Source organism: Protopterus annectens, chromosome 16.part0 (genome assembly GCF_019279795.1).
Source record: "Protopterus annectens isolate FY-2018-M chromosome 16.part0, PAN1.0, whole genome shotgun sequence".
Lineage (NCBI taxonomy): Eukaryota > Metazoa > Chordata > Ceratodontiformes > Protopteridae > Protopterus > Protopterus annectens.
The window spans coordinates 130,676,332-130,690,717 of NC_056750.1; the positions used below are offsets into that span (position 1 = coordinate 130,676,332).

At 38.2% G+C, this 14,386-nt stretch overlaps 1 protein-coding gene across 1 annotated transcript in view; it reads left to right on the forward strand.

Moving 5' to 3' along the window:
* LOC122790532 overlaps positions 1–14,386 on the forward strand; it is a 340,990-nt gene that overhangs the window by 44,590 nt on the left and 282,014 nt on the right. The window contains exons 6-9 of the mRNA XM_044058080.1: positions 3,226–3,305; positions 3,394–3,658; positions 12,365–12,444; positions 12,534–12,798. Of these exons, the coding sequence (XP_043914015.1) occupies positions 3,226–3,305; positions 3,394–3,658; positions 12,365–12,444; positions 12,534–12,798 (690 nt within the window). The remainder of the gene's footprint in view (positions 1–3,225; positions 3,306–3,393; positions 3,659–12,364; positions 12,445–12,533; positions 12,799–14,386) is intronic.

A 14,386-nucleotide genomic window follows, 5' to 3' on the forward strand; every position in this document is an offset into this window, starting at 1 on the left:
CTGTCTGTGATGGCCTTGGCAATGGTGGGGGGCTGTTTGGCCCGGCCCTATGCTGGTCCTGCTGCAGCTGTTTTCACAAGATCATATTATGTAGCATAGCACATACCATAACAATTTGGGTACATGTAGTTGGTGTGTACTGCAAGGCTCCACCAGATGTGTCCAGACACCGGAACCGTGACTTGAGCAGCCCAAACATATGCTCTATTACATTACGTATTTGTGCGTGTGCCTCATTATTGCGTTCCTGTTCAGGTGTGTGTGCGTTTCTGATGGGTGTCATCAGCCACGGCTCCAGTGCATAACCTGCATCCCCCACTAGGTGTCCGTGCAGGATGTCCCCATTGGCAAATGTCTGGTACAGCTGTGTCAAATGCCAGATGTAGGAATCATGGTAGCTCCCAGGGCAGCCAGCACACACATTCATTATTATGCCCTGGGCATCACACATGACCTGGCAGTTGATGGAGGGGAAGCCCTTGCCATTAATGTATGCCCTACCCCACTCACCGGCTGGTGCTTTGATGCGTATGTGCGTGCAGTCTATTGCACCCACTACCTCAGGGTATTCCGCTATTTGCTGGAAGAGACGCATATTGCTGGCCAATACCTCACGGGCTTTGGGGAAATATGCATGATCACTGACATGTGCTGACATGGCATCCAGGAACTGGTGCAGTACCCTGGAGGCTGATGCCTGTGATATCCTCATCATATCACCAGTTGGTCTCTGGAAGGTAACTGTTGCTAGTATTCTTAGGCCAACACATACCTTGGTTTCCATTGGGATGGGTTCCCCTCTGTTGGTTCTGTGTGTGAGGCGTGGCCTGCACAGCTCCACTATTTGCTGCAGGAGGTCTCTGTCCACTCTATAGCGTTCTACTATCTCCAGCTCATGTAACCCGTGGTAGGTGACCCTGGGCCTGTACACTCTTCTCCATCTCCTCACTGTGGGTTGTCTGGCACCATCTGCATTGTCACCACCATCAGCAAGTCGCCTATGTCTCATTATGACTGCTATGGCAGCCCCTAACATTTCTGCTCTGAGTTCAGATTTTTCAGTTTTCACTTCTAATAGCTTACTCCTGTCTTGCAGTGTCTCTTGAGAGAAACATCTTGCACTGCTGTTTGCAGATTTTTAAGTGTTGGGCTGAGCTACTATTCTGCCTGTGTAATTGCCTGCTTCTAATTGTTTTCACCTGCTAGCTCCAGCAGTATTCCCTGATAGCTTCCTACTAATTCTGTTGCTTCCTTTTTCCTTTCTGTTTCCTCAGGGGGGAGCAGCGTGTATACCAGCAGAAACACGCTCACAGTGACTTACATGCGCGCACACATGCTTACACGGTTCAGAATCTGCTTATTCGAGTTAAAACGCATGCACACCAACTCAAACAGTGTTACAGCTCTGCCAACAGGCTTCTACATGCTGAGTCTGCCCTACCCACGTGCACACCCGCGCAAACAGTGTTAAACAGCTACCAACACGCTCCCACATGCTCAGTCTGCCTTACACGCGTGCACACTGTCTTACTCGTGCTTCATGGCGTGCACACATGCGCATGCATGCCCAGCAAGAAACTTTGGTGTAGGCAACAGTGTACACCTTCCATTTCTTGACTTTCTCATGCTTATCTAGTGGCACACCTCTTTCCATGATATCTGTCTGACATCTGTCATGTAACTCTGACCTCCAATGAACTGCATTTCTTTCTACCATTCCCCCCTGTGATGTCACCTATCTCCTACTCTGTTCCTCCCCCTTCTGTAACTCTTACACTACTCAGAATGTGCTCATTTGCTATGTGACAGTGGAATTCAGTATCCTAACACTCATTTGCATCAGATTGCCTACTAATGCTTAGTTACATCTCTTAGACTCAGCATCCCCCCTTAGCAACCACTACACGGTGGCCATGTTGTTTTGGTCTGCTGGTCCCTGCATTGAAATCTAATGTATTGCATAAAACCCACATTTGTGGGTTTATAACCTTCGTTTTATGTTTTATACAGAGCAGCCCATTGCGCTGGGTTTACATCGGCGATCGGTAAAAAATATATATTTTTAATATTTTTGCATCAGGTTACCTTGCCAATGGCCACATATTTGGCCATTGGCATGCTGCCTGACACATATGCACCCTTTATTTGGAGCTGACATGGCTCCATTGCGGTTTTTGCAGAAATGTACTCAGTTGTCAACTGAGTACATTTCTGCAGCTAAAACGGCTCTTACACAGGCTGTTCTGGGCTTCCTGGATCAATAATCATCCTCATTTGCATGCTATTCGGCTGCAAGTGAGGTGATTAACTTATCTACGCCCACTCCGTGTAAGAGACGTTTTAGCTTGTCTCTTACACGGACTTTGGGCTGTTCCTGGATCGCGAAGGCTGCATGGAGTCTTACACTACTCTTAGACTCCGTGCAAGCCTTCGTGAATCCGGACCCATGTGTAGAATATAGAGGACATTTACTAGGAGGACTGCAGATATGACAGGCATTGAGTTTGGGGAGAGACAGAGATGGCTAGGGCTTTAACCATTATGGCATAGATACTTGAGTTGGCACTAAATACTTGGGTTCATGCTTCATGGTACAGGCATAGAAAAGGCTGCTCATGCAGTTAATGTTTGGGTTAGGAAATGCCATTTAGCAGTTTAACTTCCCAGACAATGCAGAAGAAGAGGAGGTTCTCTCTAAGAATAATTAATGAATGAAACAGGCTGCCATTCTTAAACAGACAAAGAACCAGGATTCCTTCTAAAGGATGTCAAGAATTACATGTGTTACAGATGGTATTACATTTTTTTCTAAGGCAGAAAGCATGATATCTCCAAAGGACATCTTCAGAAGCTTATGCTTACATTCATTTCTAAGTATTTCTGGGTTGGATATTTATTTAAAATGTACATAGCTGTTGGTAATATTAACAGTCACATGGTAGTTGTCCTGTATGCAGAGACTGACAACTTATTTTGCATAGATTACTATACTCTGCTTGTACTAGTAAACCCTAGCCTTAGATTAAGCAGTACAGAGCATATGGGGATGGTGCCAAACTTCCACTAATGTAACATCTTTTCAAACACTAACCCCCTGGGCTGAGATGTGCAAGGTAAATAAAACAAAACAGTGTACAAGTGAAGCATTTATTGAGCGTAATAATTGCTCCAAAGACTAACACCAGTACTACAACAGTGATAATGACACATTTTTTTCTTTTCTAGATATTTCACCATCTCGTCCCACAGTCTTGCTTTACAGTTCCAAGATGGAATCATCAAATGAAGCTGCTAATACGACAATGGTATCATTATGTCTGGATTAACATATCGTATCTACTTTGCTTTAGACTCATATCAAGCATTTAATAAATTTTATTTTCTGTTTTTCAGCCTACAATAGAAATACCAGACATCATCAATTGCCTAATCTCTGAATTTTATCCCAGCCTTTTAAATGTTTCCTGGTACATTGATGGGATTCTTATTTCATCAAATATTACAAACTTTGGTCCCGCAGTTGACAGTGCTGGGAAATACATGTTGAACAGTGTTCTCAGAGTTCTGCCATCTGACTGGAGCAAAGGAAGAGTGTTTACATGTCGGGTTTCTCATGCATCTCTAACTTCACCTATTACAAGGAAAATTCACAAACCAAGTAAGGACAAAAACAGGTGCACTTGAAAATAGTTTATAAATTGCAAAGGCTAATTAAAAATATTGTAAGTCACAAAGAAGGCGGAGTACAGCAGAAGTAAGACCAAAACTCCAAATTTAATTCCAAGAATGTGCACTTATAACATACGGATGAGTGCTTTCACCATTACAGCTTCTTCAGATCCTTGTATAAAAGTCACAGTAGACCTCCCCTTATATAAGCAGCTCAATTAATCAATTAAAAAATTAATCAATTAAAAACAATTAAAAGCAATGCTGGAGAATTTAAAGAACTCTCCCATATTTAAACATGTTGGTGTAAAATAAGACAAGAATATGTAAAACATACATAATGACCTAAAAACATGTAAATAAGTAAATAAACATTCTGTTAAGTTAATATTGATAGAATATATACAAATAAATAATAATTCATTTTATGTTCCTGCGTTGTCTCAACTTAGGTTTTATAGAAGCTCTATCATTCAACCCATGCCCCCTATCAGCTTTCAAACGAATGATCCAGTCAGTCTCCTTAGATTCAGTAAGATTCATAGTATTACCACCCCTCTTGTTCACAGCAATTATCTCTAGGACCCGGAACAAAAAAGTATGACTATTGTCATTGGTGGTAATATTTTTGCTAAGGCATTGTGTAAGGTGCCCTTTCTCATGTGGTAAATATGCTCTCTCATTCTATCCCTTAACGGCTGGTTAGTTTTACCAACAGAAATTTCAGGCATGCCTGACAAGTAGCTAGGTACACCACATTAGGTGTCATACAATCTGCATCTGCCTTGATAGAGAAAATGGTGTGTAAATCCGGGTGTATAAACACCTCACTACTATCAATAAATGAACAAAAGTTGCAGTGACCACAGGGTTTAGTGTGACCAATGTTCTTCATATTCCTATCATGTCTGGGGTGACAAAGCAATCGCTTTAGGTTGCTCTTATTCCGAAATAGGAAACTTGGTGTCTCCCCCACAATGTGTTAAAAGTCATCATCAACCAGGAGAATATCCCAATGTTTGCTAATAATTTCCTTTAACTGATGTTGATCAGAAGTATACAGAGTAGAAAATTTAATAGATCTATTTAACATATGATCTCCAACGGTTTGATCTTGGACCCTGGGTCCAAAGTATGGTGCACCTGAAGTGGTGCGTGACATGTATGCTTCCTCCATGTATGGTATAATCTCATTGTCCTTGTATCCCCGGGTCAGTAATCTATTTCTCAGATTGTCTAATTCTGAGATAAAACCCTGTTGAGTGGGGTTCAATCTCGAGGCTCTAATGGCCTGTCCTTTCATTATATTCTTAAAAACAAATTGTGGGTGCATACTGGATCTTAATAACAAGGAATTGCAGTAACATGCCTTGCGGTAGACCCCCGTGTTTATCATATCATCTGTTAATCTCTCAATATATAAGTCTAAAAAATCAATTCTATGTGTAGAATGATTCATGGTAAAAGTAAGGAATGTAAAGTCATTCATGATGGATAACATTGATTCCAGCTGTTCTGATGTTCCATTCCAAAGAACAAAAAGGTCATCGACAAACCTTCTATAGAACACCACATGTTCACAGAAAAGTGCATTCTTAAATAAAACATGTTCCTCCCAATGTGCAAGGAACATGTTGGCGTAGCTGTTTGCACATGGAGTGCCCATAGCTACGCCATCACGCTGTTTGTAGATCTGGTCTTGGAACATGAATAAGTTGTTCTCCAAGACCAGTTCTAGAAAATGAACTATAAGGTCTATCAATACTGCAGTGTAAGTACTGTGTGCTTTCAGATAATTCAACACATAATCAAGTCCTATATCATTAGGTATTACAGTAAATAGAGATTGAATATCAAAAGTCACAAAAGTACAACTAGAGATTCTATCATGGTGTCCAATGCATTCATACAGATCAATCAAAAATTTCTTGGAATCCTTCAAGACTGTAACATTTTCATTCAATACACATCTCAGATGTTTCTCCACAAAAACTGAAAGATGTTCAGTTACCCAACCACGGCCAGAAACTATGGGTCTCATGGGTGGGTTCTTCATATTTTTGTGTACCTTGGGGAGACCTTGTATAATCGGTATAGTTGGTGTATAAATCATAAGGTATCCATATAGCTCCTTATTTATTAAATTACTTCTTAGAATGTCATAAAGCGTGTCATGAATATATCTGACAACAGAGTGAACCTGTTCCATGGAAGTAGGTTCATAGAACCTGTCCTGTAACATGGAGGACATAGCCTCCGTATAAAATGACATATCCAGGACTACAACTTTCCCACCTTTATCAGCTGGTCTAATTATAATGGTAGGATCATTCTGCAATTTCCTCAAACACTGACGTTCCCGAAAGCTCAAATTGTCCCACCTCTTCTGTTTATGGGGTCCCAATGGAGTATTATAGTAACTATATAATTCCTCCTCTGTTAACTTAAGGAATGCTTCAACTAATGGGTGGTGAGTTGGTACAAAATCACTTAAATTCTTAAAAGCAAACTTCCTGCTCTGTGCTGATTCTTTCTCAGAATCATTATAAATGAATCTAAGCATTACATTTCTACAAAAAAGTTTTAAGTCCACCATTGTATCAGTCAATTTGCTCTGACTTTTAGGAATAAAATTCAAACCTTTGTTTAATAAACTGGTATCATCATCTGTTAGAGTAATGTTGGACAAATTGTAAATTAACGCTTGTTGTTCCACATTCTCTTTAAAGTCTGATGGGGCATAAAATCCCCTGATAATTTCCTCTTCTGTCTGCCCCTGCTCATGGAGCAAGGTCTGCGAGGACCTTTCTCCATGCGCACTGGCAGAGGAAAAGTCAAATCCAAACTTGAGAGATTGCTAGAATCAGTCAAAGTAATAGTTTTCTTAGGTTTAACAACAGGTTCTGATCCTTCTTTTGTAGAAACAGGTCTATTCTTAACCACATGTACTTCAGGATATAAGTTGTTTCTAGTACATGTACTGGGATGTACAATGTGAATAACATCCACAGAGTCCTTGCAATTGTCTGTGGTAGTCCCAGCAACAGGTGGTATTTCTTCCAGAATACATGCATCATTACTGATGGTAACCCCCCCAGTACAAACTTGGGCAGAGTCCATCTCCACAGGAGTAATGCTGTTGTGTCCATTCAATTCAACACCCACATTCATGCCATTTGTTACACTGTTACTTGTATCATCGTTGATAAAATTAAAGTGTGTAGATTCCTTGACTTTCCTAGGAGGCATGGGGGTAGAAGGATCCCTATGCATCTGGAATGTTGTAGAGGAATCCGAAAAGTTACTGAAAAGCTCCTGCTGTTTGCGCTTTATATTATCTGTTAACCTAACCTCCTCAGGGAGGAAAAAGTCAATTAATAGTTGCAGATACTTGCGACTCACCTCAATGTTCAAGCGTTGCCATTTCGCAAGTAAATCTGGATGTTCCTTGCCTTGATTTGGCATATTAAAAACCCTTAAACCACGCGGAATAATATGTTGTTCTAGGCAGAACTTTTCGGACAAGGTGGTTGCACCCTTGTTTGAGAACTTGCTAGATTGTGTGCTAGCGTATGAAAGAAAACTTTTACAGCAGAAAAAACACAAAGCCACCAGGGATATTAATGATTTCAAATTGGGCAATGTATTCCTATGGCCCAGAACAGGGCAGGATTCCTCTACAACATTCCAGATGCATAGGGATCCTTCTACCCCCATGCCTCCTAGGAAAGTCAAGGAATCTACACACTTTAATTTTATCAGTGATGTTACAAGTAACAGTGTAACAAATGGCATGAATGTGGGTGTTGAAGTGAATGGACACAACAGCATTACTCCTGTGGAGATGGACTCTGCCCAAGTTTGTACTGGGGGGGTTACCATCAGTAATGATGCATGTATTCTGGAAGAAATACCACCTGTTGCTGGGACTACAATTGCAAGGACTCTGGATGTTATTCACATTGCACATCCCAGTACATGTACTAGAACAACTTATATCCTGAAGTACATGTGGTTAAGAATAGACCTGTTTCTACAAAAGAAGGATCAGAACCTGTTGTTAAACTTAAGAAAACTATTACTTTGACTGATTCTAGCAATCTCTCAAGTTTGGATTTGACTTTTCCTCTGCCAGTGCGCATGGAGAAAGGTCCTCGCAGACCTCGCTCCATGAGCAGGGGCAGACAGAAGAGGAAATTATCAGGGGATTTTATGCCCCATCAGACTTTAAAGAGAATGTGGAACAACAAGCGTTAATTTACAATTTGTCCCACATTACTCTAACAGATGATGATACCAGTTTATTAAACAAAGGTTTGAATTTTCTTCCTAAAAGTCAGAGCAAATTGACTGATACAATGGTGGACTTAAAACTTTTTTGTAGGAATGTAATGCTTAGATTCATTTATAATGATTCTGAGAAAGAATCAGCACAGAGCAGGAAGTTTGCTTTTAAGAATTTAAGTGATTTTGTACCAACTCACCACCCATTAGTTGAAGCATTCCTTAAGTTAACAGAGGAGGAACTATATAGTTACTATAATACTCCATTGGGACCCCATAAACAGAAGAGGCGGGACAATTTGAGCTTTCGGGAATGTCAGTGTTTGAGGAAATTGCAGAATGATCCTACCATTATAATTAGACCAGCTGATAAAGGTGGGAAAGTTGTAGTCCTGGATATGTCATTTTATACGGAGGCTATGTCCTCCATGTTACAGGACAGGTTCTATGAACCTACTTCCATGGAACAGGTTCACTCTGCTGTCAGATATATTCATGACATGCTTTATGACATTCTTAGAAGTAATTTAATAAATAAGGAGCTATATGGCTACCTTATGATTTATACACCAACTATACCGATTATACAAGGTCTCCCCAAGGTACACAAAAATATGAAGAACCCACCCATGAGACCCATAGTTTCTGGCCATGGTTGGGTAACTGAACATCTTTCAGTTTTTGTGGAGAAACATCTGAGATGTGTATTGAATGAAAATGTTACAGTCTTGAAGGATTCCAAGCAATTTTTGATTGATCTGTATGAATGTATTGGACACCATGATAGAATCTCTAGTTGTACTTTTGTGACTTTTGATATTCAATCTCTATTTACTGTAATACCTAATGATATAGGACTTGACTATGTGTTGAATTATCTGAAAGCACACAGTACTTACACTGCAGTATTGATAGACCTTATAGTTCATTTTTTAGAACTGGTCTTGGAGAACAACTTATTCATGTTCCAAGACCAGATCTACAAACAGCGTGATGGCATAGCTATGGGCACTCCATGTGCAAACAGCTACACCAACATGTTCCTTGCACATTGGGAGGAACATGTTTTATTTAAGAATGCACTTTTCTGTGAACATGTGGTGTTCTATAGAAGGTTTGTCGATGACCTTTTTGTTCTTTGGAATGGAACGTCAGAACAGTGGGAATCAATGTTATCCATCATGAATGACTTAACTACATTCCTTACTTTTACCAGGAATCATTCTACACATAGAATTGATTTTTTAGACTTATATATTGAGAGAATAACAGATAATATGATAAACTCGGGGGTCTACCGCAAGGCATGTTACTGCAATTCCTTGTTATTAAGGTCCAGTATGCACCCACAATTTGTTTTTAAGAATATAATGAAAGGACAGGCCATTAGAGCCTCGAGATTGAACCCCACTGAACAGGGGTTTATCTCAGAATTAGACAATCTGAGAAATAGATTACTGACCCGAGGATACAAGGACAATGAGATTATACCATACATGGAGGAAGCATACATGTCACGCACCACTTCAGGTGCACCATACTTTGGACCCAGGGTCCAAGATCAAACCGTTGGAGATCATATGTTAAATAGATCTATTAAATTTTCTACTCTGTATACTTCTGATCAACATCAGTTAAAGGAAATTATTAGCAAACATTGGGATATTCTCCTGGTTGATGATGACTTGAAACGCATTGTGGGGGAGGCACCAAGTTTCCTATTTCGGAATAAGAGCAACCTAAAGCGATTGCTTTGTCACCCCAGACATGATATGAATATGAAGAACATTGGTCACACTAAACCCTGTGGTCACTGCAACTTTTGTTCATTTATTCATAGTAGTGAGGTGTTTATACACCCAGATTTACACACCATTTTCTCTATCAAGGCAGATGTAGATTGTATGACACCTAATGTGGTGTACCTAGCTACTTGTCAGGCATGCCCGAGTTTCTATGTTGGTAAAACTAACTGGCCATTAAGGGATAGAATGAGAGAGCATATTTACCACATGAGAAAGGGCACCTTACACAGTGCCTTAGCAAAACATATTACCACCAATGACAATAATCATACTTTTTTGTTCCGGGTCCTAGAGATAATTGCTGTGAACAAGAGGGGTGGTAATACTATGAATCTTACTGAATCTAAGGAGACTGACTGGATCATTCGTTTGAAAGTTGATAGGGGGCATGGGTTGAATGATAGAGCTTCTATAAAACCTAAGTTGAGACAACGCAGGAACATAAAATGAATTATTATCTCTTTGTTTATATTCTATCAATATTAACTTAACAGAATGTTTATTTACTTATTTACATGTTTTTAGGTCATTATGTATGTTTTACATATTCTTGTCTTATTTTACACCAACATGTTTAAATATGGGAGAGTTCTTTAAATTCTCCAGCATTGCTTTTAATTGTTTTTAATTGATTAATTTTTAATTGATTAATTGAGCTGCTTATATAAGGGGAGGTCTACTGTGACTTTTATACAAGGATCTGAAGAAGCTGTAATGGTGAAAGCGCTCATCCGTATGTTATAAGTGCACATTCTTGGAATTAAATTTGGAGTTTTGTTCTTACTTCTGCTGTACTCCGCCTTCTTTGTGACTTACATTATATCTACTCTACGGAACTACAGCATTTGCTTGCTGAGCAATGGATTTTATTTTATTTTATTAATTAAAAATATTGACAGCACTTTGAAATGATTACTTTATGCATATGGCACAATTAAATAAAATAAGTGCACAATTGGAAAGTAAAAAGGAAAATCACATCTTAAAAGTGAAGATAGTTCTGGAGTAAAATAAATTTAAGAATTTTTTGATGATTGTGTTGCATTTTTGAATAACAGCTGGTATATATTAATTTTATATGCAAATATTTCCTAAGTACAAATGCAAGTGTTGGATTTGGATATTAGTGTATGCCTTTAATGCAAATGGTTCACAATGATTTAATGTCAGAAGAAGAGTGTTCTGTGTAATGGTATATATTATTTATCTAACAAATCTAAATATTTTTCTAACAAGAGTTCATCCATTTGTTAAGGTGGCTTATTTTAAATCAATATCTTGATAGCCTTTGTTAGCTAAACTGTGAGGATGAAGCATCTGCCGTGTAATGTAACCCCACAGGGAATGCAGAGAGTACACTAAAACTGGAGCATATGAGAGAATTTAAAGATATCAGTGACAGGAAAAATAAAACTAGTAAAGATGTGGATTATAGGATGAGACACATGACAAAAAGGGGAAGACCACTAAAGAGAAATACAAACACGTCTAACAAAAAAAAAAAAAAAAAACCAGCAGGAACTCAAATGATCATACGGAGGTTTTTATGTTAATAGAAATAACCTTGATTCGTGTAAAAATACTATAAGTAAAGGCATCAATAGAAGCAAAGAAAATACTTCCTCAAGGAAAAGGGCAGAAAATAAAATGTCCGTTATGGAATCCATTTATAACTCATTCAAGCCTACAGCACTTTCTTTATGTACATCTGTTTCACACCCTTAACTCCTTACGGTGTCCAGAATGCTTTTTCATCTAGCTTCCTGTACTAAGCCACTTACCAGCTAATAAAAAGTGGTATTATGAAGTGCAGGGAGCTATTAACAAAATTACATAAAGGTTGTTAATCTAGGCTATCCTGCAGTGGAGAAATTAATCATTGTTCTTCAGTTATTAATAATATTGTCATATTTTTGTTCCTATGTCCATAACTGGGAGCCCTGGCTGTTAGTGATGGTTATGGTTTGCTGCATCACTAAGATATTGATAGTTGTTTGCGACTAATTACAAAAATAAACAGGATGCTCGTATGTACTTAATACTCAAAAAAAAAAAAAAACTCAGCTTACACACAACTGCATGGCATCAGATGAGTGTGAGTGAATATCATTTACTAAGGGAAAATTATTTCCAGAACTTTCCACAGTAGATCACAATTGATTTACAAAAAATGCTTGAAATAAGAATATTTATTTAAAATGTACATAGCTGTTAATATTAACAGTCACACGGTGGTTGTTCTATCTGCAGAGAATGACTACTTATTTTGCATACATGACTACACTCTGCTTGTACTAGTAAACCCTAGCCTTAGACTAAGCAGTACAGAGCCTGTGGGGATGGTGACAAGCTTGCAGTAATGTAACATCTTTTCAAACACTAACCCCCTAGGCATTAAGCTGAGACGTGCAAGGTAAAATAAAACAGAATAGTGTGCAGGTGACAACACAAGAATTCCCATGAATTTTGCCATAATACCTACCTGTTGTAATGGTTTTGACTTGCTAGTATTTTAATTTTTCCAAAACATATGTAACATAAAAACTACTCCAAAGAGTAGCACCAGTACAACAGTTATAATAACGCACTTGCTCTTTCTTTTCTAGATATTCCACCATCTCGCCCCACAGTGTTGCTTTACAGTTCCAAGATGGAATCATCAAATGAAGCTGCTAATACGGCAATGGTATAATTTATGTCTGTATTAACATATCGTATCTACTTTGCATTAGAGACATATCATGCACTTAATAAATTTTATTTTCTGTTTTTCAGCCCACAACAGAAATACCAGACATCATCAATTGCCTAATCTCTGAATTTTATCCCAGCCTTTTAAATGTTTCCTGGTACATTGATGGGATTCTTATTTCATCAAATATTACAAACTTTGGACCCGCAGTTGACAGTGCTGGAAAATACATGTTAAATAGTGTTCTCAGAGTTCTGCCATCTGACTGGAGCAAAGGAAGAATTTTTACGTGTCGGGTCTCTCATGCATCTCTACTTTCACCTATTACAAGGAAAATTCACAAACCAAGTAAGGACAAAAACAGGTGCACTTGAAAATGTTTCAAGAATTGCAATGGCTAATTAAAAATGTTGACAGCATATTGAGATGATTACTTAATGCATATAACTTAATTTCACAAAATAATATGATAGTATGTCCATAATTTGGGTAGAATCCACAATTAGTAAATAAAATGAGTGCACAATTGAAAAGGTAATAAGGACAATTGTATTTTAATATTGAAGATAGGTCTGGAGTTAACAAAATAGAAGAATTTTTTGATGAAAGTGTTACATTTTTGAATAAAAGCTGCTATACATTAATTTTATATACAAATATTTTCTAAGTGCAAAAGGAACCTTGAGATTTGGATATTAGTATATGCCTTTAATGCAAATGGTTCACACTGCTTTAATGTCAGAAGAGGAATGTTCTGTGTCCTGGTGTACAGTATTTATCTTACAAATCTGACTATTTTCTAACAAGTGTTCCTTCGTTAAGGTGGCTTACTTTGAATCAGTATGTTGATAGCCTTTGTTGGCTAAGCTGTGTAGAAGAAGCATCTGCCATGTAATGTAACTCCATAAGGAATGCAGATGCTACACTGAAATGGGAGTATAGGAGAGATATTGAAGTTGACTGATATGGCTATGCTACTTTTTAATAACCATGACAGGAAAAATAAAAGTGGTCTACATGTGGATTATAGGATGAGACACATGATAAAAAGGAGATGATCACCAAAGGGACATAGGGTTCCTATTAGATGACTGAAGACACATTCTTTCGAATGCATTGTGGTCGAACTTGCAAAGGCGAAAAGGCAAAATGACGAAGTGGCATATAAGCAAATTCTTTCCCTGGGAAAGAAATTGCTTGGCTGCGTCCATTACTTTGCCATTTCTGTCACTGTAGTGCAATCTCAGAGTTGGTATATTTAAGTAGGGGGATGTGGGGGGTGAAGTCCACCACTTTATGTTATGTTTAAAGTGTTTTTTTTTTTTTTTTTTGGAACAGCGATTTTTTTCCCTTGGAAAATAATCACTGTTCTAAGTGTTCGAGTTTGTAAGCTTTCGCTTACATGGGGGTTGATAAATCATCATTCGCTTTTCTAAGCATTCAATGATTTAATATAGACCCGGGACATATAACACAGGAGAGTGTAAAAAAAAAAGCAGGAACTCAAATGATCGTATAAAGATTTTTATGTTAATATAAATAACATTGTTTCATTTCACAATAATATAAGCAACAACATCAGTATAACTAAGGAAAATACTTCCTCAAGGAGAAGGTCAGAAAATAAAATGTCCGTCATGGAATCCGTTTATAACTCATTCAAGCCTACAGCACCTTCTCTGTATACTTCTAGTTCACACCTTTAGTTCCTTATACTGTCCAGAATGCTTTTGCATCTACCTTCATGTACTAAGTCACTTACCAGCTAATAATAGGTGGTATTATGAAGTGCAGGGAACTATTAACAACATTACATCAAGTTTGTTATTCTAGGATATCATGCAGTAGAGAAATCAATCACTGATCTTCACTTATTCATATTTTCATATTTATGTTCATAGGTTCATAACTGAGAGCACAGGTTACAGTTTGCTAT